Here is a 24,096-nt window from a genome sequence, read left to right on the forward strand (position 1 = left end):
CATGCTTCGGAGGGTCTACAGTTATAAAATACATATATAGTGATATTACATACATTTTGACATAAATACTGCTTTTCAGTGTCATTATATTTCCAGAGGCTATATATTATATGAACAGATTTGTTTTATAGCATTTATTTAGAATTATAAACATAAATATCGGTTTTTATGTTGTGGTAGTTCTTTCAACCTGAGGTCTCTGGTTGCATGTACTATAGGGAATAGTTCCAACCAAAAGATAAGATTAAACCTCCTTTTTAGAGAAATGACAGGTAATAACACATACAACCGCTGGAAGTATAACGTCTCTACTTTGCTACTTTGGAGTTATTTGAAGTGTTTTTTCGTGCTTTAGACCATAAAACCCCTAACCCCCCCTGTACAAGCTAGCAGGTCATCAGAATTACACGGCTTGCTTTAGAAACATTTTGTATTTGATATCTCATATAGACAGCAATAGACAGGAGCAAGATCTGATAGACTCTTAAAAATAAATGATAACATGCATTATTTTCAAACTTGCTTATTAGGCATTTCTAGATCAAGGTTGGGGTATCAGCGCTCATTGGTACGATTCATCAGCATTCCTGTAGTACGTTGTGTGGTGAGGTAAATGCTCACCGATGGTTCGTGGATGAGTGCATCGGTGGAATATATGCGATTCAGCTGCTGTGCATCCTCCTAGCTCGCCTGCTGTGAGGAAAACCGGACAGCTGCTCTTTCCAAATAAGAGAACAGCTCAGACCGATACTGCGGTTCCCAAATTTAAAAAAACCCAAGGAACAGACACGCGCATTTGTAATATTCATTAAGATTCTGGATCAATCATTGCACCGTGGTACAGAGGTCAGCCGAAGTCACACGAAATGAAATAAAACGGCCATATTGGCTATTTAATCAATTCACTGAAATGGCCTCATTGTCTTCATAGTTCAAAGTGCACCTTAACCCGGGAGACTGCAATTTGCCCTACTGATATGCAAATCAACATTTAAATGTGGATAAGATGTAAATGGTCATGACTTTGCTGAACCCTGCAGACACTTGGCACGACACAATGGCACAGACATTATTCACGTCTGTCTGCACACTGCTGCTCCTGAAGCAAACTTAACACGTGCAGATAAAAACATGCCGATAGAGACACCCCAACTCCCCTTTAAAACGTGCTGATAGAGACACCCCAACTCCCCTTTAAAATGTGCTGACAGAGACACCCCAACTCCCCTTTAAAACGTGCTGATAGAGACACACCAACTTCCCTTTAAAATGTGCTGATAGAGACACCCCAACTCCCCTTTAAAATGTGCTGACAGAGACACCCCAACTCCCCTTTAAAACGTGCTGATAGACACCCAAACTTCCCTTTGAGATCAGATGCAAGTATATGAGCCTCATGCCAGCTCTTCTCCTCTACCTGACTGGGCCAGTTTTATTTGTCTATTGATGTACATCAAGTACCAGGCTGGAATCGGCGTGTCATTTATATGGCATGATGATGCAAAACTCTGGAGCATGCTGATCCTGCACCTAAAAGAGCAGATTATTCTAAACACCAGTACAACAAATCTTAAATATCTTAAATATAGTTTGTTGACACAGTTTTCATAGTCTCAAGTTTCAGATCTTCAAACTAATGGGATGTGACAAATATCTATTGTACTGATATTTAAATATTTGCACAGTACACTCTGTATTTGGACAGTAACACCGTTTTTGTAGTTTTGGCCCTCTACTCCACCACATTGGATTAGAAATGAAACAATAAATATGAGGCTGAACTGCAGACTGCTGGCTTTAATTTGAGGGCATTTATATTCATATTGGGAATTGCAGTTCTTTTCATACAAAGTCCTCCCGTTTGAGGGGATAAAAACTACTTGGACATTTTGACTGCTCAGCTGTTTCTTGGCCGGCTGTGTGATGTTGCATCATTAGTTCAATCACAAGAAAGCTAACAAAAGGTCTGAAGTTGATTCTAGGTGTGGCATTTCCATTTGGAGTCTGTTGTTGTCTCTAACAATGAGGACCAAAAAAGGGTTAATACCAGTAAAGCAGGCCATCATGAGGCTGATAAATCATAATTTGATCTGAGACATATTTCTGGTGAGCCCAGCAGTAACAAACAACCTGGTAGACCACATAAGTCCATTGGTGTAGCTGACTGAAGAATGCTTTCCATTGTGGAAACTGACAAACAGATCAAGAACACTTTCCCGGATGTAGGCATAAACGTATCAAAGACTGCAATAAAGAGAGACCACATCCGTATAACGTCAGAGGGTTCACCGCAAGATGCAAACCAATCATAAGCCTTCAGTACAGAAAGCCAACTTCTATTATATGAAGACAATTCAAGATAATACATTTTTCCTGCAATTACTTTCTGTCCCCTAAACTGAGGGGTGGGAGTTTTATATAAATGGCTGTAATTTCTACACAGATTGCCTGATAAGTGAGTATGACAGATCCTTGTTTAATTTCAAATCCAATGTGGGGGAGTACAGAGCCGAACAAAAAATGTCACTGTGCAAATACTTCTGGACTGCACCGCATATCATTTAAATTTCACATTATATAGCAAGTTACAGCCTTTTCTCTCCATAAATGTAGCAGCTAGTTGTAGAGGTCAAATCAGGTGTCCCATCTTGAATGATCTTGGAATATTGGCATTAGTCTAGACTTTGACCTGATGAGGCAGTTCAAACAACGTTCTACAGCTGCCAGGCCAACGCAAATATTTTCAGCCACGCCACGTCTTCCAGCGAGAGGCCAACTGTTCGCAGGTTCACATTATACAATTTATACACACCAATCTCTTGGGTGAAGCAAGAATTACACATCAAGCCTCTGAACTGTGTCTAGAACGGCTATTTCAAAGCTACAAGAGAAAAAAGTTTTTTTTTTTTTTTTAAAGTAGACAAAATTGACTTGGCCATGAGCAATATCAAAGTTTTATTCTTAAAATTTATTACAGAGAGGAACAGTAGTACAATTGAAAAAACAGAAACGAGTAGAATGTTTTTTTTTTTAACCTCAAAACGTAAAAAGAGTAACCTGACTTGTTGTATTCTGTGTAGGCAGTTGCCGGTTTTGCATCACTGGATAGCGTTGTCAATGAAAAATACATCTCTGGACAGCTTAAAAAAATACAGCCGAAAAAACTAACTGGTTCATCTGTAGTGTTTTTGTCTTGTCCGTTTTTTGTCCATTTACAGCATAAAATCTAAACAATACATTTCTCTTAATTTATCAGATATACATAAATCAATAAAGAGTCAAAACAAAACAAGATGTCGTGGACGAGCACGGATGCGTAGGAAATGGTGAAAGGTGAAAAGGAAAAATCAAAGGCCAGGCCAAGGTTAAACGTCTGTTAACGGCAGCCAAATTCTGGAACGTAAATCAACTTGTTAAATATATATATTCATATATTTATATATATATATCTATATATATATTCATATCCTCCCACAGTGATTTGAAGGTAAATAATATGAACATGAATATCTTCTATACATCTTTAAAATACATTTTCATCTCGAGTAAAGGGAAAATTAAACATCTTCTGTATTATAGCACTTCAATGTGTCCACTGCATTTGAACAGAAACTGCTGTTCCAAGGTTGAACCCCACAAACAAACGAAACGTTTTTTTATAAAATATGTGCTTGATGAAACAAAAATAGAAAATAACAATAATAATAATAATAATAACAATAATAAAAAGGACAAACAAAACAATATCTGCATCAAGGATAAAGTGAATGATTTTAGAATAAACAACATTTAAATCGGACAATTACATACACAAGCAAGGGTCTATACTACATAGTTTACCTGACTTTTCCATACATCATTTCAACAATAATTCAAGAACAATTTTGGTTGGACAAATAAAAATTAACAGTCTTGATTGCATTTGGAGTCAATATTATATTAAATAAAGAAATATCTAGAAAATGGTTCCAAAGAGGAAAAGAAATCTCATTCTCCATTCAGATCCACTTTCGGGAAAACGAAACAAATAAAAAAAATCTGCGCTTTCGTAAATGCAAAGTAGTAAGTGCGTATCTATGAGCGGTCTCTGAGCTTTCGGCTTAAATAGGACGAAACGCATCCTACCAGACATACAAAAGTAATACAGTAAGGACCACTCTCTCAAATAAATTCAACTGATTGTAGATTTATTTTATGCATCAAATAGGACTGCTCTGTATAAATAACTTCATTTGCTCTCTGCAATTCTCAAATGATTTACCTGACTCGTATGTGATTGTGATTGCATGTTCAGTACCGGATTTTTACAAACCCATCTTGGCGAATGTTCATTACATCAGTACTGCCGGTAGTTTTTTGTATACGCGTGTGTGTGTTCGTATGTGCGTGTGTGTGTGTACATATTAAACAAAAACAATGGCAAAAGCATACCTGATACGGTCCGTAGCACAACAGTGTAATATAGAAAGCTGATTAATATATCTGAGTTCATTTAGGCTTAATGACATTAACATCATATACAGCTGTAGGTCCAGTATTTTGAAACAAGCGTTACAGCACCAAACTTCATTAATTTGGCAAAATTCAAGCTTTAAGTGAATGTCAAAATGCTTTATAAAGTGTTACTGTGATGCTGTGATTCATATAAAGCTAGCAATAAATTTCCCCTTAATTTTTTTTATTTTTGTTTTTTTTTAAGTTTTTCTTTCATAGCATTTTCAGTAGTTTGTTTCCTGCAAAATCTTGGTGTGCGTTCTGTTTGGCACAATAAAAACAGCCTACATAAATTAATTATAAATATGGCTGTCGATGCATTATAGAGTCACAAAACAGATTTTTGGTTCCAAGATTTAAACAGGGAAAAGAATAAAATAAAAATAATTTTTTAAATCAAAAGTTTAGGACATCTAAACATATAGAACTATAAGGAGAAATAAATCTTCCTGTAAGCAAACGCTCCATAATGCTTTTTTACTTCTAAATATTCATCTAGCAATATACGTTCAGTTTTGACAGGAAGTACAGTCAAAAAAGAAACATAACTTTAATAGCAGACTCAAAACGATGAGGAAAAAAAATAATATCATTCAATAAGACATAATATCTGTAAAATCTTTTATAAATTAAATAATAAAATTTTCTTTAAGATGATTGGCCTAATGTAAATTAAAAAGCTGTACACCACCGCCCTCTATGGAAGGAAGGAAAATAAAAATACATCACCAAAAACCTGATTTCATAGACATTTCTCTCTTTCTCCTGAGGGCGCTAGGCCCCCAGTCTGAAGCTTAATTCTGTACATCTTGGAGTCCCTCTCTACCAAAGCTTTTCTCTTTGCCATACACGTACATGTATGCATAACCATGAAGAATGATAGCACTTTGGAGTTTGATTGTTTCCCAGCTGTTAAATTAATAATTTTTTTTTTGTTTGAAAAAAAAATAAAATAAAAAAATTAGTCCTCCTCGAGGGCGACGCCGACCGCGCCGGCGTCCCCCTCCTCCCATGCGGATTGGTCGATCTCGTTTGGCTCCTCCCCCTCCTCGGCCAGGTCCTCGTCGCCCTCGCCCGTCTCCTCGAAGTCGTCCTCGCGGGAGAACTCCAGGTCCTGCATGGCGTCCAGGCTCTCCGGCGCCCCCTGGTGCGAGTCGGCGCAGTCCACGCACACGCCGTAGCGGCGCGAGCCGTGCCGGATCCCCACGCTGGCCGCCAGCATGAAGATCTTCTTGCACACCATGCACTTGTACTTCTTGTCCTTCTTGTGTACCTGGGGAGGGTGGGGGGGGGCACAGAGCGAGATCCTCACACTTCCTGCCAAGGAGCTAAACTATGTGAACCGCACTGCCAGTTTCAACAGCCATTGAATATTTTGGCTCCGCTATTTATAAAAAAAATTTAAATCCCACAACTGGTTATGCTTAGATATATCTGCTGGCCTGCCCTACTGCTGTAATGTGTGAGCATGTACACCCCCTGAAACACGCGTGACCAGCCACCACTCCTTTACCCTGCAGTCCGTCAGCTGGACTACGCGAGGAACGCCCTGCTGACAGGAGCCCTCTCTCCCTGAGCGAATCTGAAAACTGAGTGTCGACAACGCCGCATCTAACACCTCCCCCCCCCTCCAGTAATTCAATATAACACCTTAGGCGACAGGGAGTGGGGGGGGGGGGGGCACACCTTCCCACCTCCCGTCTAAAAGGGCCCCTACCGAGCGGGTGTTCCCGCTGGCTTTTAAACGAGGCGTGTCAGGGGCGGGGGAGGGGGAGAAGGTGAACCGGTCAGCTCCTTTACGCCCCCCCCCCCCCCCCGGTTAAAACGTGAGCGGAGGCAGGTGCTTAAGTGGCCGGGGGGAGGGAAAGCCCCCAGGGCCCGGTTAATCCCCAATCAGGGCAAAGCCTTCCGCACGCCTCACGCTTAAGGTCACACAGGCAGGGAGGGGCCACAGCACGCTCTCAGGGGTCAGTGACGCAGTGCACTCTTTTTAAAGGAAGGAAAAGCACTGCGTCAGCAGGGGTAGTGACATAAAACAAACAGCCTCAAGGGTAAACGTGGGTAGATTATTTTTCTTAATGTACTTGTCTACGGCTTATTAGTTAAAATGACCTGATAAATGACCAAGTTGTAACTGTAAATTGTAATGCTTCCACAAATCAAAAAAACTTCTCACAGCTCATTACTATTCAAAACAACAATACAAAACATTCCATTTTAGAATTCTCAGATAATCAGATGATTAGAAAAGCGCTTTCTGGTTGCCTCTCATAATTTGCTGCCAAATGAAGAATGTGGAGCAACCTGCGAAATATTGTATATGCAAGTCGTCTATAGAAGGCCCCACCTTTCACTTCTAAAATTACTCTGAATCACCAGCACGTGCTTGTGATGTTAACAAATACAGATTCATTAAGGAGCATGAAAAAAAAATCTAGGCTACGCTGCCCCGGGGACGTGCGCTATGACACGGGGCAGCACAGGCGTGTGCGCGGGCGGGCGGGCGCGGCCGCTCACCAGGGAATGTCTCTTGACGTGCTCCCTGCGGGTGAAGAGCTTCCCGCAGATGTCGCAGCTGAAGGAGCGCACCCCCGAGTGGATGATCAGGTGGCGCTTTAGTGTCCGCCGGTGCTTCGCTATGTAGTTGCAGTGAGGGCATTTCAGCTTGTTCAGAGCCGAGTCTGAGGCCTCGCCTGTTAGGGGGAGGGAGGGAGAGGGAGAGGGAGAGGGAGGGAGGGAGAGAGAGAGAGAGGGAGGGATGGAGGGAGAGGGATGACGGTGGGAGAGAGAGAAAGAAAGGGGGGAGGGTGGGAAAGGGAGAGAGAGAGGGTGAGGGAGGAAGGGAGAGAGAGGGAAGGAGGGAGGGTGGGAGGGAGAGAGAGAGAGAGGGAGGGTGGGAAAGGGAGAGGAGAGAGGGAGGGAGGGATGGTGGGAGAGAGAAGGGAGAGAGGGTGGGGAGAGAGAGAGAGGGAGGGAGGGAGGGTGGGAGAGAGCGAGGGAGGGAGGGTGGGGAGAGAGAGAGGGAGGGAGGGTGGGGAGAGAGAGAGAGAGGGAGGGAGGGTGGGAGAGAGCGAGAGAAAGCGAGACGGCGCGACGGGGAGGAGAAAGAGGGGGGGACAAACCAAAAAAAGAAGGTGAGATCAGGGCAGTTTTACAGCACATACTCTGAAAGGAGACTTCCCACCGATGATGTGTTGGCTCCATGGTACGGACACATTGCGATATGGTGGGTGCCAAAAACAGCATGCCACACTCAGTGATTAACAGTCATAGAGCAATCAATCTTAGAACGTTTAGCCTGCTAGCAGCCGCAAGAACCCCAGGCATTCAAAGCTGCAACCCTCTGGTTATAAACACAGTTCAGCTGTAAAATCTGGTCACGTTTTCACCCTCTCTTAGTGTGCAGAAGGGCTGAAGAAGCACAGTGACAGTAAATAGCAGCGCCCTGTTATGAATGTGCGTCTGAGGGCTGCAGGTCGAGGCAGCCGTGCAGAAGAGATGTTCGAGGTTACAAAATGCCTCCAGCGTTATTGCTTTGCATAATAAATTCCATCTCTTTCTGGTGAACAGCACCCCCTTGTGGGACTGAGGGGATCTGGTGCTTTTGCTTGAAATGTTAATTGATAATCTTGATAATCCCCATCCCAATTTCAAACACTGGGCAGGAGAATTATCACTGGCAAAAAAAAAAAAAATTCAATCGAGATATCATTTTATTCTGAATATCCAACACGTGTTAATGAAAATAATAACTGTGAAAAACAGCTTTGAGCAGATTTAGATAGTCGATCCGAAGTCCTTGTATACAACAGGGAAAAAGGCCCTTACCATTTACCCAAGATTCTCCTTGCTGAGAATCCTGAAGGAAGCCGTACTGGATCTGATTGGCCAGCTCTGAAAAAGAACCACAATACCACACAACATAAGAGGCAGACAATGGAAACAGGAACCAAGCAGACGGCTTGAGGGGGGGTTTAAGAAAATCTGCCACCCAGTCAGCCATTACTGTGTTGCAAGGGGGGAAAAAACCTGAATAGTGAACTCCCTTCACGTCCCGCTGCACTTAGACCCGTCTGCCAGCAAAATAAGACATCTGCAACGATTTGGATCCGCGTGTGAACGACAGCATTAAACCCCATACAGTGTATCAAGTTACAAGCTACTGGTTTAACAAGCGGGCGGTGGAGAGCCGCGAGTTCCAGCGCGAGCACCTGCGCTCCGTGCCGCTTCTCCCTGGGTCAATATTTGGAATAGTGCGGACAGGGTAAAGGAGCGCCGGGCGGATTAGGCGGAACAGCCCTAACAGCTTTTCACCTCGGGCTGGCCGCGCAGAAATATGTGTATAGTTAAGCGGCAAACAAGCTGCCATCCTATCCAAACAGTTCGACGGGCTTGTTTGGAGACAGCCCAAAAATTTATAGCGACGAATCAAGATTCGCATTGCAAAGCTATGACAGACGGGCCGCCTGGCCGACCGCCCGGTCGAGTCCCGCGGCACTGAGTGTCCTCGCCGTTTTCCTCAGCGTGCGCACGCGCTCAGCTTCGACCGACTCAAAAACACTTCACGAAGCCAAATAGAGACTGTAAAGAACAAGTCGATCCTTTAAATGTGTATACAGTGCCGCAGCGTCATAACTCTGTGGTATTATTAACTCTTAGCGGTTGTAATAATTAAGGTTTGAAAACTGTTCAATCTTTAAAACAAACCATTAACGTTCAAAAACGAATTTAATTTGGCTATCTGAAGTGAGTGCGACAAAAGCCATTTCTACCCCCTTCTAGAGACGGTTCTGGAAATTCTACAATAGAATCGTCGTCATTCCTGTTATATCACTTGATAAGCTCTTCCAAGAATAAAGCGGTGCTACGGGTTATTTCCCAGTACAGAGCTATAACATGGTAAAGTCGTCGCTGTAAAACGGGAAGTATACGGCTAATGCTTCCATGGATTGGTTGTTCACGTGAGATACCACCTTTGTTCTCCTCCTACTCCAAAAATCGCGTGAGAGCAATGCCCCTTCCACGTTCTGTGCTTCTTGAAAGGAGTTAATTCTTTAAGCTCGGCTTAAAACCTCATTTGCTACCCAGGTACATTATATGTAAGACGAAACAAATGTTTCAAGACGATTTTGGAGGCAGTCAAACTATTTAAATTGTTTTGTTTTGACAGATTTGACAAAACCCAACCTGTACAATCTAACCACATAACTACATATGACACTACCCCAAACAGCACTGCGTGCAACACGGGCAGGGTTTGAGCTTTGATTGGTGAGAGCAGAAGATTATACTGGTTTATATGGTCTGAAGAAGCCAGAATCTTTGTTGTTGGAGTGTAACTGGAAGCAATCTTACAAAAAATATGAATATTTGAGAAACTGCTTAAGTTTTAAGGCGTCAGAGATAGCATTGAATTTTAGCTCCTTGATCCAGATCATCTGAGCAGTGTCACTGGAATTTATTGAGAAGGAATGAGCACCAAGGGGGATCTCCTCATGAACAGACCAATAAAGCGTGCAAAGAGAGGTTACTGATTGTCAGAGGCTTCCATTTCAAGGCAGCAACGCGTCCTTCCCGGAGGAAACGGACACACACGCAGGGCGTCGTGTTCCTCAGATACGAGAAACCCTCTTAACAACACGGCTTCTACGAAAGAAAAATCAGCCAGATTCACCCGCCGGACAAAACATGAAGATACAACTGATAAACTGGCTTCGTACATGTTTAACATGCACAACGCACTGCCTTGAGTCTATTGTTCCAAGTAACCCAAAGGAACACGCGTAGCTGTTTGCTTACTACAGATACACTGAGCGCGAGAGCTAGTCAGGTAGTACACTAGGACAGCTCCTCACTGGTGCCTGCTTGGGAGTACGCTCGGATTGAAGGACACAATACCATCATCCGCAGCAACTGCCAAATTAGTAATTCAGAAACTGAACTGCTGTTCTTCATATTTACTTCATATTTACATATGACTGTAGGTGGGGGGCGGCACCTAGTTCCTTAGTGAGGAAACACTGTTCCTGCAGTAGCTAAGACACAAACGCCAATCAATGTGACGGACATGCGAAGACAGGACTCAGCTTGCAAAACAAATAGATGTGCATCCGTCCACATGTACTGTACGTCCATCCCCCCCTTTGATTTTTGGAGAAATGACACGCACTTCTACACTGGATAAGGAACAAAGCCAGACCCACTTTTCACCTGCCTGGGCGTGTACTTCCCTTCCTCTCACTTCCTGTTTCCAAAAAAAAACGCTACTGCTAGAGAGGCAGCACAGATTTGCAGCGAATCTGTATAGTCATTTAAAAACTGGGAATTTACCAGTGGGATCAGTGTCCCATCAACCTAAAGCTGAGGCTTTTTTTTAAAAAAACATCCATGCCTATAAACACAACAACCTCAAAATGCACATTTCTCAAATGGGGCACTCCGTCCATGTAGTATTTCCTGAATACTTTAAGGTGATTTGACGTTTTTACTCAAGCCTGTAAAAGATGTGCTGCATTTTGGATGGAAACCTCTGAGGTCTGTCTGTGTGTGGTTCGGCGCCAGAAAGGACCCAGGACAAAGGCGTAAATCCTCGGGGATTAATACGCATAAGGGCAGTTGTCACCGGGGGAGCTCCTGCATCGGGATTCATGACTTTGCAAATGAGGGGTACAAAAAAAAAAAAAAACGATCGGTCAAAAATACTGCACAGCAGTGCACACTGAATGCACGTGCACACCCACGCAGTGCGCATGTGCATGCTGCGGTTTTCTAAGCTTGATTAGTCCCAAGCTTTTTAAATGGATACATGCATGCTAATGCGCTTATATGGAGGGCAGCGTCTGCATTAGTTTAATTGAACTACTGCGACAGAAGACACATTATTCGTGAACCTGTCCAATGTCGAATTCAGGTTTGAGATGCCATCCATTTCTGTTCTGCTGACGCTGTGCTGCTAATACTTGGCAGTTTACCTGGCAGTCTTGTGTCAAAATTAAAAGTAAAGTTGAGGATATCTTAAGAATGAATTAATCCTGACTCATACCGAACATCCCAGTGTCAAACAGGATTATTGACGGCTCATAAACAATCAAAGTTCATATTAAATGATTACCTTCCGCATTCTACCAGCAAAATAATCTCATATTTGGTCACATCGTGAACCAGTGACAATCAGTTGAGGATACAAATGATTGCACGGGCAATCCCCCCCCCGACTCTGAGGGCTACGCACCTGCGTTCTCGGACAGGAAGGAGAAGTCCTCCCTGGAGTAGGAGGCCGAGGGCTGGATGAACATGCCCTCGTCGAAGCCCTCCTCCGGCTCGGGCGGGATGTTGTAGACGAAGCGCCGCGTGATCTGCTTTTTCCGCCGCCCGCTGCCCGGCTCCGGCCGGGCCTCCTTCTTGGCGACGGCGGCGGTCGCCGCGTCGTTCCAGACGAACACGGCGCCCGGGCCCTGCGGCTCGTTCTCCGCCGACTCGGACGAGTTGTCCCCGCCCCAGCCGGAGCTCCCCAGCGGGCAGCCCTCGCCCGCCGACACCTCCACGTCGCTGGGCTCCTCCTTCACGCTCCCGCCGGCTTTGATGGACAGCTTGGACAGGATGCTGGTGGCCCAGAAGTTGCTGGGCTTCTTGTCCGACCCTTTGCCGTCCTTGGCCACGGTCCGCCGCTTGTTGTAGTCCACCACCACCGAGTCGGGCGCTTCCTGCTTGATGCTGATGTTGAGCGCGTCCTTGATGAAGGCCCGACACGAGTGCACCACTTCCGTCATCTGGAGGTAGCTGGCCACCGACATCACCTCGATGGCGTTTTGGCTTGTGAGCAGGAGGTTGCCCGAGTACAGAAAGTCTAGGATGACGGAAAAGCCCTGGACGGCGGCCACGTCCAGGTGCGTGATGGTGGTTTGGTCGCAGCTCTCTTTCTTGGTCAGGCAGTAGAGCGTCTTGAAGAAGCGGCTGCCGGCCACCAGGATGTTCTTGTGCGCGCGGAAGACCTGGCCGCTCACCACGATGTTGACGTCGCAGAGGATGCCGCTCTTCCTCTGCTTGTCCAGCTCCTGCAGCAGCTGGTAGCAGTACGAGTTCTCGTTTGGCTTGTTTCTGTAGTCCTCCATCTCCGACCCGTCCAGCTCCATGTCCTGGTGCGGGAACAGAAAACAGCAATTAACTCCCCTGGCGTAAACACCGCGTCGCCCACACAGAAGCAGGCACGGCGGATCCTTCACTTTTTTGGGATGTTGTGACCAGAGGCCCTCCTTAAATCATACAAAAATTCTATAAAAATCAGTAATATGGGAATTAAGGCACATTTATTTGAAGGATTAATTCATATAAGTATTTTTTTTCAGCCGACCTCAGTGATACAATTTGTTTGCCTTGTTCACACCTTAAAAGCTTAATTATTTAGTTAATTATCCTGCTTGTGAGTCATGGAGGCAGAGCACTAGGTACACACCCCAGCTTGCTATGGGGCCGAGAGGAACGGGGGAGCGAACGCGTTTCAGATTCCTTTCTGAATCTCCTAGCAGATGCCCTAATCCAGCGCCGCGTGCACTGCATCGACCTACATTTATGCATATTATCGCGCTGTTAGCGTTTAGCGGGCTGCGCTTCAGATTAAATGCACTACCCAAAGGCCCTCGCTCCATCTGTGTCAGGATGGGCAGGGCATCAGAAAGGCACTGCAGCAGCAAATGTGGACAACGGACGAAGAGCCCAACGCGGGCTTCATTTGTATCCACCATGCCTACCTCGCCTTTCTCTGGGTCCATGTATTAATGGTATCTCTGCATTATGATACTTACTTCTAGCTGCTAATGACATCTGTAGGCATGCAGGAAATGGAATCATCATCATGAGATCATGACATCACCTGGACTTTCGAGAACCGTTTAACGCAAGCTTCTGGAGAAATGACACGAAGCCTGGGTTTTTTTGGGGGCGGTTTGAGAGCGACGGAGGCTGAGGTTCCCATTCTCAGTTCCAGTCTCGGTTGCTCTTCCCCCCTCCGTGCTTAGGCACGACACATCTGGCGGCCCTGGTGTCAGCGCGGACGCGGAGTCAGCGGAGGACACCGACCGCGGCTCTCGCGCGCTCGCGGGCCTCCAGATGTGCCACGTGTCGCGCTCCAGCGGCAGACGCTCGGAGACCCGCTCTTTTAGGGAGGGCTCACACGTGGCGACGGCGCCTGGCTCTGGTGCGGCATAACCCAGGTGCAGCGAGGCCGGTTTCCGACTGAACGGCCCAAACGGAACAAACCTCAGACAACAAAAAATAAAAAAGGGACACGTTGACCTTCATGTTCTTCTGAAGATTGATTTTGACTGCTGCTCAACAGTGAAAGCAAGGATAAACAGATGCGTTAGAATAAGAGAACTAGACCACTATCGTTGTATGGCACGCACTTCATAACCACAATGCCTATCAGGTCTTCAGGAAGTAGCCATTATTCTGTTTCGATCTGAATATGCTGTGCAATTGCCTTCAGAATATGTTCCTGCAGAAAAATTCCTTTCTCACGTAAACCAAACGAAGTGCGTTGCCCGAGCGACGGAATACTACATTAAAGAGGTGAAGGACGGGAAAAACTAGCCTGCATCAAGCTAGGGCTCAATATACTACGCCTTTCTGCAGAGACCGAGAAACTGACATTTGATTGCTGCATTCCCAAGGATGCTTCATAATAACAGGGTTGTATTGGTATCAACCGACAATAACAAAACAAACTCAGCGGTACCGGCCCAATGCCAAGATCATGGCTGAAATGGTGACGCAACACCCACGCCCCAGAGAAGCGATGCAAACCCACAAGCAACACTATCTAAAGACTCAGCTGCTCTCTAGACTGACGCTCTCTTCTTAATAAAAGAAGTACAGATGTTGACATTTTGTTATCGAAAGAAAGGTTTTCCTTCTTAAGTTAATGTCTGTGCTCACCTACTTCTTCCATGAATGGGAAAACTTGGTTGCAGGTCTCATTTGTACTAGAACTGGGAGGTATCTGTATTTGCATTGGACAATACGGCCTCACAAATATTGGTTATTGGTATCGGCCCCAGCATTTCCAAATGGTGTATCCCTACACATTACCTACAATACTCCCTGTTTAAGAAATCAGTTGTAATGTGAGCTCTTGGTTATTTGGAAGTTTTTTCATTACCTCAGAGATGTAGGCGAAATCAAATTGTACAGCCAGGTTTCAGTTGCGGCAGAAATCATCCTTAGGTTTCTGAGCACATTCCTTGCAGCCATTTGAACATGCAGCCCCACGCGTGGTCCGCAGTTCACGCAGCTGCGCCGGAGGACTGCGCAGTTCACGCAGCTGCGCCGGAGGACTGCGCGGTTCACGCAGCTGCGCAGGAGGACTGCGCGGTTCACGCAGCTGCGCAGGAGGACTGCGCAGTTCACGCAGCTGCGCAGGAGGACTGCGCGGGTCACGCAGCTGCGCCGGAGGACTGCGCAGTTCACGCAGCCAGTGAACGCAGGAGCCACGAGGGGGAGGGAAATGGCCCTGGTGACTGAAGCCCTGCCAACATGCAATGTAACGGCTGCTCATGCATATCTTTGCACCAACAACACACGTTTTGGCTGAGTGCCCCACACCTGAAGACCCACCGTACTGCACAAATGCCTTCCTGCCAGGAGAAATCCAATTTGGGACACACAGAGACACCACAAAATGCACTGAGGGAGGAACACAGTGGTGAGTGGAACTGGGGGGGGCAAACGCAGACAGCAGTTGGCCTCGTTCTCGCTAACATACAGACACCATGACTGCCACAGCAGTACAAAAACCTCATTGTGCTCACAAAAGGGCACTCGAGCACAGATTTCTTTTTCGATGACAATTGTGTACAATCATACACAGCGAAAAATCCACAGCTCCTGTCGTTGCGGTGTAGTTAGGGACACAGCAACAAGCGTGAAGGATGCGACACGCGACGAATAAAAAGCACGCGCGGGGCGGATCGGGTTCTACGCAGGAAGACGGCACCCAGCAGACACTGTGCCACTAAGACGACGCGGATTACAGCACGCCCCGCCCTCCCCTCGTTTTTTTTACGGCCCCTGGGGCCAATCCCGTACCCTGGGACTGGCTCGCGGAACCCTGAACAATGCGGCACTGTGCTTGGCCTAAGGTGTGGGAGGGGAGCACTGCTTAGGCCTTTTAACAATGCAAGGGCGTGCTGACGGATTCCTGGGCGGAATACTCCCGCGCATCCCTAACTGCATCCATCCCGCCAGCCGGAGGCGGAAGCCGCCCAGCCGAGGGGAGACTAATTTCTGCCAGGGGAAAGAACATGAGGCTCAAGGGGGGGCTTTCACAGAGGCAGAGAGAGGCTGGTTTGTCTTGGCGTGGCTCAGCCCATCTGTGAAATTGGTAGTAAACTAACTGGGACGCACAGTTGTGCTAAGTTACATCACCCCTGAGTTCAGGACACATGATTGGGGAATTCCAGCTCCCCGGCAAGTTACATCTAATGACATCAGCTGGAATCGTAAAGGACAACCAATCGCACCCAGCAAACTAATCTCCCTTGACGATTTCCCTGACCAGTATCACTAGCGATGAACTGACCTGTGATGACAATGCATAAACCCATAATACTGCTTTTAATGGCTATCAAGCAGCTTTTTGAGGCCAACGATAGCTTAAAAAAAAAATTAAAATAAAAAATCTGATGAATACAGCTTGGTTGGGTTGGTAACTGGCTATAGCAACACATACATTTAGTGGAAATGTGTTCTATTAGCCTACTTCCACTGTCAGCACATTTGCTTCAATACAAACATGAGCTACAAAATGGGGCAGTGTGCAGTTTAATGTAGCTCATGCCCCAACTTAACATGGCACGTGCATCTTGTGTACGTGAAAAACAGGCCCCTTATCCTCCAAGAACATATTATTGATGTCTATTACTTTTTCTATAACATTATTTGCATAAGCAAACTGGCATATCCATGGGGACATTCTTTTCAGTCATTTCAATATGACTATTTTTATGTTGAGGTATAACATTTAAATATTTAGCCTGCATGTTTTCACAGACTTATCACTGTATTGCTGACTCCAAGATTTATTTACGCCACTAATACGAGAGAATATATTTGCAGCTCAAAAGTGGCACCTCCATTTTCACAACAGGCTATGGGATACATTCATTTTAGCTGTTTTTCACAGTGAAATACAGGCCTACTTCTGAACAAATTTATTTAAAAGAAATGTAATTAATAGGCCTAGAGGTGATTAAGTGACTTTTTTTTTAACTTTATACAACAGCTTATTCAAAGCGTGCCTTCCTCAAAACTAGAAAAAGAACATATTTGAGTGGGAGCAAATATCATGCTTTAAAAAAAAGCCTTTTTAAGAAATAGGTCCACTGCAAAGAGGAACTCGGTGCGGATCTGTATAGCATGCGGGTTCGGAAAAAGCGGTCACGTCGATTAGGCGAATAAAACTTAATAGGGGGTACAAATCTGGACTAGGAAACACCACTCCCAACAAATCACGTGTGACAACCACCTTATATTATTTCACCCAGATGCAATTTGTTTCAGACCAGGACAATAAAATCAATTATATAATTTTAGATTTCAAAGGAATTGATTTTCGTTCGGTTAGTGCACTTGCTGTTAAGTGTTAGAAACGCTGTCCTTCAATAAGCAATTCAAGAGCTACAGGGAGCTGACCGGAGCAAAGCCAAACGCGTACATCCATATCCACGAAGCCTGGTTCCTTTTCGGAGCGGTTCGCTTCCAGGAAAGCTGGCTTTCATAACTTGTGGCTCGCATTTTTAGTGGATCAATATCGCACACGTACGGAGCAGGCTACTTTTCCAAAGGGTCCACGATCGTCCGCCCGAAGTGATCTCGATTTAGATTGGTGACAAAGTGCGATTACGTCACTACCAGAGATTTCACCGAAGCGCTCAAAACCGATCAGTATTTGTATTAGAATCAAGAGACAAAAGAGAAATTGGCCTACGGTGTGAAAGTATCCCAAGTCACCACAGCATGCAAATTCAAGTTAGGCCTAATGCAAATTCTAAAGCACTTATCTGCATGTCTGTCTGCATGGATCCGGGCTTGGTAAACTGACAGGACAAATCCTATTTCAGGAAATGTAGGTCTTTCGGAAAGCACCTCTTCACCTGACTGAAACTGCTGAAGCTGTCACTTAATTCGAGACAACTGAACCGACTTTACGTTCGTGTAGCAACCAAAGACGAGATTTTGAGAAGGCGCATGGAACCACACAAGGATTAGCCTACATGAGTTTGACTCAGGTCGCATTGTAGCCTACCACAGACTGGTGGGCAGGAATTTGGAGTGGATCATTCGACCAGAGCGAACGCACAGCATCATGGTGAAAGGCGCATGATACCGTGTGACGTTTCAGTTGCACTGGGAATTCCTGGTCGCTACCACCTTAAAATATCGATTTTAGGTGTTTTTAGTTTCTACTGAAGGGTCGGTCTTCGAACATTTTCTTTTAGATTTATTTTCTTTTAGATGTCGTATGAAAATTGACACCTGATAAGGGCGCGTGCAGGCACATTCATCTTCAGAAAGAAGTGGTTGGTAGATTTTTTTGTTTTGTTCATTCTTCAAATCAATAAAATATATATGGATTATACCTTAGTTCCTTATAATTCGGAATAGATTTGTGTGGGTCATCGGCCATGTCACAAAAAGTAGATACCAGAATATATAAGGTAGCCTATAGGCTATTACAAGTAATAGGTTACATAATAACTACACAATATCAATCCATAATCTCTCCCTAACAACAGACCTAGTTATACACAACAAGAGGGTCATTATTACGATGAACGTCAGCTTTAATGAGGAAATGTGTTTAATGTTGTACAATCATATAAACAGTAATAACTGACATGGCGTTATCAATTAGGCTATGTCTTCTCGGTGAATAATCTTCCGAAAATAATTCAGGAATTCTGTCCATTCTGCGACTTCTACTGTGATTAAAAGACACTTATCCATGGAAACGTGGCCAGATACATTTTACCGAACTAGTTCAGCTGTAGTGTTCACATTTAGCGCAGCCAGACGGACCACCTTTTCAGTGAATCTCAGAAACACTAGCCCATTTAAAGGCTATTCGCGTTTTTTTTTTATTTTAAAGAGAGATTATATCTCTAACGGCGTCTTAAGTGCTCTCTGTTGCTAGGGAGGAATACTAGTGTAATCGCGCCCCCCCTTCACTCGTAATTAGTGATGTGTAAAAATTGAGTTAGTGGAGCATTTAAGTCATTCCGCAAAGAACAATCGCGGACATCAGAACGAGACGTGCAATCTTCAAATACTTCATTCACAAATTAAAATAAATATGCACAAGGCCTAAATACTTGAGAATGTTTGAATCGACATAAATGGTGCGAGACATCCTGCCAAATTCTGAATTGTAAAGTATAAACTAGCCTATAATTTGGCAATCGAAGGATTTATTACTGATTATTTTCACTCGCCTGTGATGTTATTTTTGATTGTGTTGACAGCACGCAGATAAGCACTGGAATGAAATGAAACTTCTGACAATAACATTAGAAATAGATGTTCTACATTCTGTGTGGTTATGGCAAAACCTTATCTTAACTGAAAATGATCAGACGTAATGGGCTAAAACACCCGCAGGTTCGCGCGGAACATTAGAAAAGACCGTATGAATTTGTTACATTTTTTCCATTAGCTCGCTAGTCACGTCAGCAAACAATATGCATGCAAATATTGTAACTAGGTAACGTTAACACAAGTGCTTATTGATTGGTTTCACTGAAAATTATCTCATGCAGCCTACTGACGATCACTCATACAATAAACTGACACATAGACTAGACTAGGAAATACAGTGGCCGCTAATGAAACGCCACCGACACTAAAATTATATTCTTGCATTCTGTCCAACTGAGCGTTCAAATTAAAAAGTAGGCCTATGTTTACTGTAACCGAGCAAGCCAGATGTTACACTCTTTCATAGCTAGCTAGTAAATTTCAATCTTTTTTTAATAGCTTTAAGCTAGCTTATGATACAAGGTCAGATGACACCGTGACAAACCTATCTGCGAAAATCAGTTCACCGAACGTTAGCAATATATACCACAAAAAATATTGGCTATACTGTACGCATGCTACTGTGTGTACAATTTTATACATCGTTAGCCGTCTACGTTAAGTATTTAAGCAATTTAATTTGGAAACGTTTGCTAGGCAGTTGCAAAAAGTACCAAAGCAGTCTACACCACATATGGGTTGGGTGAATCTTCGGACAAGTCACTACCTTATTTACCCAGAGGTCACTCTCTCTCGCGAGCTAGCACGCAGAGGAGAGGGGGTGGGGATCCCCCAAACGTTGCCTGGGTCAAGACCTTGCTATTGTTTGACCTCATACGATCAGGTTAGCCGGCTTGCTAGTTAGTTACTTAGGCAACAAAAGAATTGCCGTGTAGCTAGCTAATTAGCCAGCCAACGACACGAGTTCATTCAACAAAAAACACAAGATAACAGTCATAACTGACAGTTTTCAGGCAAGCAGTACATTTTGGATAAACCATCTATCCAGACAACTAACGTTAACGAATTACCTACTTCGCTAGGTAACATTCATTATCATTAGTAAGCAAGGTGGTCAACGTTAGTTCGCTATATAGCCAGCTACGACAGCTCAGCTCAGAGCTTCTGAAGTAGTTAACGTTAGTCTAGCTAAACTGATTTGGCTGTCTAGCTACGTAACGTCGGGTGACTTTCAATATTAAGACTTCTTCCAAGTTAACATTACCACATTTTAAGAACGATGCATAAGCAATTGGATAGCTTTCTAACTAAATCGCAACTTTTGGATAACTAGCTATCAGTGTAACATTAGGGCTACACTGCTAGAACTACGGTGTAGCTAGCTAACGTTAGCTACCTTTCTAGATTTGTCCGAGCAAGCTAATGCTAGCGTGCCAAATATCTGGCTAAACAAACCAATATTTATTTGTTAGCTATCAAATTAAAAGACTTGTCAAAAGAGAAGGGTAGTCTGTGAAATCAAAGACAACGGTTACATTTAACTCACAACTGCGTCGCTAAAGTAATGTGCTGATACTAGTAACGTTACCTGTTTCGTTGGGTCATTTCTCCCATGTTCCGAGGACAGGTGATGTCTCAGAAGCAAGGCCCGCTTGTAATTCCGACTGCCTTTAACCAGCTCATCGCTGTTGCTGCCAATGTTGTGACACCAAGAGCAGGACATAAGTCCCGTCTCTTGGCAAAATTTTAGCCACGGAAACTCATGTAACCAGGAGCCCTGGAACAGTGAATGTTTCTGTTTTAGCAGTGTCTGTGGTCTCATCTCTACTAAAGCTTTCCTGGGTCCGGTTTCCTCTACGTCTCCTCCGCTCCCCGCTTCGCCCCTGTCGTCCTCTCCGGAACCTGTACCAGCGCCGTCCTCGCTGTTCATGCCATTCCCCGCTGTCCAGCTGCTACCTTCCCTGGATCGGTCTCCCCCAGCAGTCAGCGACATCCAGCCAACACTACCGACTCGGTCATCTTCTCCGTCCCCGGCTCCCCAGTTACCCCCTTCCGGGTCCTCTTCTTCCTCAGCCTCTGGTTCTGTGCTATCACTGATCGACCCCCCACCCTCCACTCGCGCTAACGATGTTCGTTTTGCCCCTAGATCCCTATCTTCTTCTTGCTCCGGCCTGTTCCCGTTCAAATGTCGGTCTTGGGCCTCCCAGCTGTTACTGTTGCTGCTGCCGACACCACTGGAACCGGTTACGGCTAATCCTCCTCCTCGGAAAGCCAGCGACCTGCGGTTTCTTTCTCCGGACATTTTCTTAATAAATTATAATCTACAGTTTCTTTACAAAATTCCTGCCGGCTAATTATTATAATATAAAGTATTTTGTTATTTCTACCGCACTGTTTCGAACTGAATAACTGGTTGCCGTTTTTTCCGCTTTGGCCTCCTGGTGAGAGTATGTAGGTTATGCGGAAATAAATAAAGGTTTTAAACGCATAATGAATTTCAGGGTTCTGTCTGCGTCCGCGCAGGCCCTGCAGAGGTCGAATGGCAACGACTTTCCCCATAATGCATCTCGGTCAGAGAAAGGGGGGTCGCGGGGGCTCGTTTAAAGGAAGATGGGGGTGCCGCTGACAGCAAGGGGTCTTTTGTGTTGGTGACTGCACCCATTTTCCGCGTGCTTTTCATCTTTGGATTTGCTTGTCGTTAACCTAATAAATCCGTGTCTGCCTTTCAGACCCCCTGCCTAGTGGGGTTATAGGCCGGGGTATTTATCCCATCACACAGGCAGATTCAGTAAGCGACTCCTGTATGTTTCTTTCCAAGAGTGAATGACAATAGACAGGTACAGTGAGTGATCGCGAGCGCAGAGTAAGGTGCGCATGTTCCAGTAAAGGTGGTGACTCGCATTTCCAAAATGGTTCATGTAGCCTACTTGTTCCAAATACTCTCCACCCCCTAACAGATTTACGCCTATCCTTTATCACTTGATTTACCTGGCTCAGTACCCCCGAAGCTGCCTAATTACAGCAATACCACGGTGGCTGATCTTGATTGTAATTTTTTAGTTCTCCCTAGGTAACGGTGCGAGACAGGTCCTTAGTTCACGGAGCTTGGTAGCCATTTTGAAACCTTTTTCTAGCACAATAGATAATATCGAGTGTTATGGTTTTTTAAGGCATTGATAGGTTGGATGGTCTTTCTATTATTATTTCATAAACAACAAGTCATAATAACATTGAGTAGCCAATGCAACATAAGTGGTTTGATTCTTTGAAATGAGCATATTATGGTAATGATTAATCTGGTAATTTAGGAGATGCAGGAAGAATATGCATCCCAGCTAGATGCTGTCATGAGAGATGCTCATTGCCAAGTGTCGTATTTTGATGTAGTGTTAGGAAAGTATTGCGATGTTTCACACAAGGTGAGAAAAGTTTTAAAAGTTAGACTTTGAACTTCAGAACAGCTAATGCCTTCACAAAATAGGGGAATGGTACCATTGTTCTGTTATTCTTTAAAATAGTTGCTAATGTGTATGTATCAACTACAAATGATTCTACCACCAGCAGTGTGACTATTGTGTTTTGTGGGTTTTTATTTATAAGGCAGTAGTTTTGTAAGAACTGTGCAATCATAATACTATTTCAGAGAAAATAAACAGAACAAGTCAAATGCTGTCATGCACTGTTTTCTACATACATGCAGTGAGAGTAATTGGTACCTTGTGCTGGAAAATAAAAATGCCTTGCTTATTTTATGGCCATTTTGCTTTCATCATTATCTAATCCCCGAGGTAGACGTTGTTGAAAGATAGTGGCACTGAGACTAAGGGATGTAGGGGGAAATGATGCACACACCCATAAAATGGCTGGTGTAAGTATCAGTGTTGAGCTTGTCCGAGCCAGTGCTTGAGTACAGGGTAGAATGAGCATAGGTAGAGGAATGAAAGTATCCTGTACTGAGAATGAGACTGAGTGAGAATACCCTGTACTGATGTTACACAGTAGATGGCACTATTTCCTCTAAACATTCAATCTGAACTAGTAGGTTTGTTCTTTTGCAAATTAATTAGTAGTGTTGTTGTTGATATATATTTTTAGTAAGAAATGGCATTGTAATAGTGGAATTACAATTCCACGATTACAATGAGAAGTATAATCGCTGAACAAACAGAATTATATAGTGGCATATTGTTGTTCCTTTTTGAACCTGTTTCGTTTTGAAATTAATATACTTTTTAGATGACCATTTAACAAGATATTTTTCAGTGGGAGCATCTAAAATGTGTGTTTTAAGGAAATGTATTGGCTGTTCATTGTTGAAGTTAACTTTGCTCTTCATGTTGTGCTTTGTATGACCACACCATTCTTATTTTTTCTAATATCATTTGTTTGAGTTTGATATGCAGAAATAATAAGAGGTTAAAATATACTCTGTCAGTAAGCTCATTACATTTACAAAATACTTTTGTATTGAACCAAATGTACAGTTTGTCTGTTTAATTGTGGTCTCAGTAACCTGACATTATATGTGGGGGGAAAAAACATTTAAGCTATATTAGCAAAAGGATTAACCATACATAGGGAACATTTACAATTAGTTTGATTTTTCAGCACCACATTTGATTCATACAAACTGTTTATTATTATTGTGCATTCTTGAAAGCTCGTTATTTGGTAGTGCAGAACCAGACGTGTACTGATATCAGGATTTCAAATCTGAATTGGCAATAATGAACGATATTAATTATTTCTAAACATACTCCCTTGTGAACTCAATGGCAGTTATGGTCATGAAATATTTATATGGAACACTTTATGGTGGGGAAGCTGAAACAGAAGTAAATCTGCAAATGTAGTTACCTTATTGATTGAAATATGAGTATTATGAATGTCCAAGGTTGCACATATTTCAGAGTCATGGGCGAAAAATGTGGATGTACTCTTCAAGTTAAAAAAAAAAAGACAGATTTATTATTATTATTATTATTATTATTATTATTATTATTATTATTATTAGCCTAACGGGAATATGTTTTGGCATGTCCAGGCCCACCACAGGTGAATCAGATTTATATA

At 43.9% G+C, this 24,096-nt stretch overlaps 1 protein-coding gene across 1 annotated transcript; it reads right to left on the reverse strand.

The window, feature by feature from the left end:
• Positions 1–2,936: 2,936 nt before the first annotated feature.
• Positions 2,937–21,851, reverse strand: zbtb10 (zinc finger and BTB domain containing 10). The gene is made up of 5 exons (XM_064348162.1): positions 20,612–21,851; positions 11,726–12,629; positions 8,323–8,388; positions 7,012–7,187; positions 2,937–5,767 (listed from the first exon to the last, which is right to left on the reverse strand). The coding sequence occupies exons 1-5, from the start codon at positions 21,323–21,325 to the stop codon at positions 5,456–5,458; spliced, it is 2,172 nt and encodes a 723-aa protein (XP_064204232.1). The 5' UTR covers positions 21,326–21,851; the 3' UTR covers positions 2,937–5,455.
• Positions 21,852–24,096: the final 2,245 nt, after the last annotated feature.

Source organism: Anguilla rostrata, chromosome 8 (assembly GCF_018555375.3).
Source record: "Anguilla rostrata isolate EN2019 chromosome 8, ASM1855537v3, whole genome shotgun sequence".
NCBI classification, from domain to species: domain Eukaryota; kingdom Metazoa; phylum Chordata; class Actinopteri; order Anguilliformes; family Anguillidae; genus Anguilla; species Anguilla rostrata.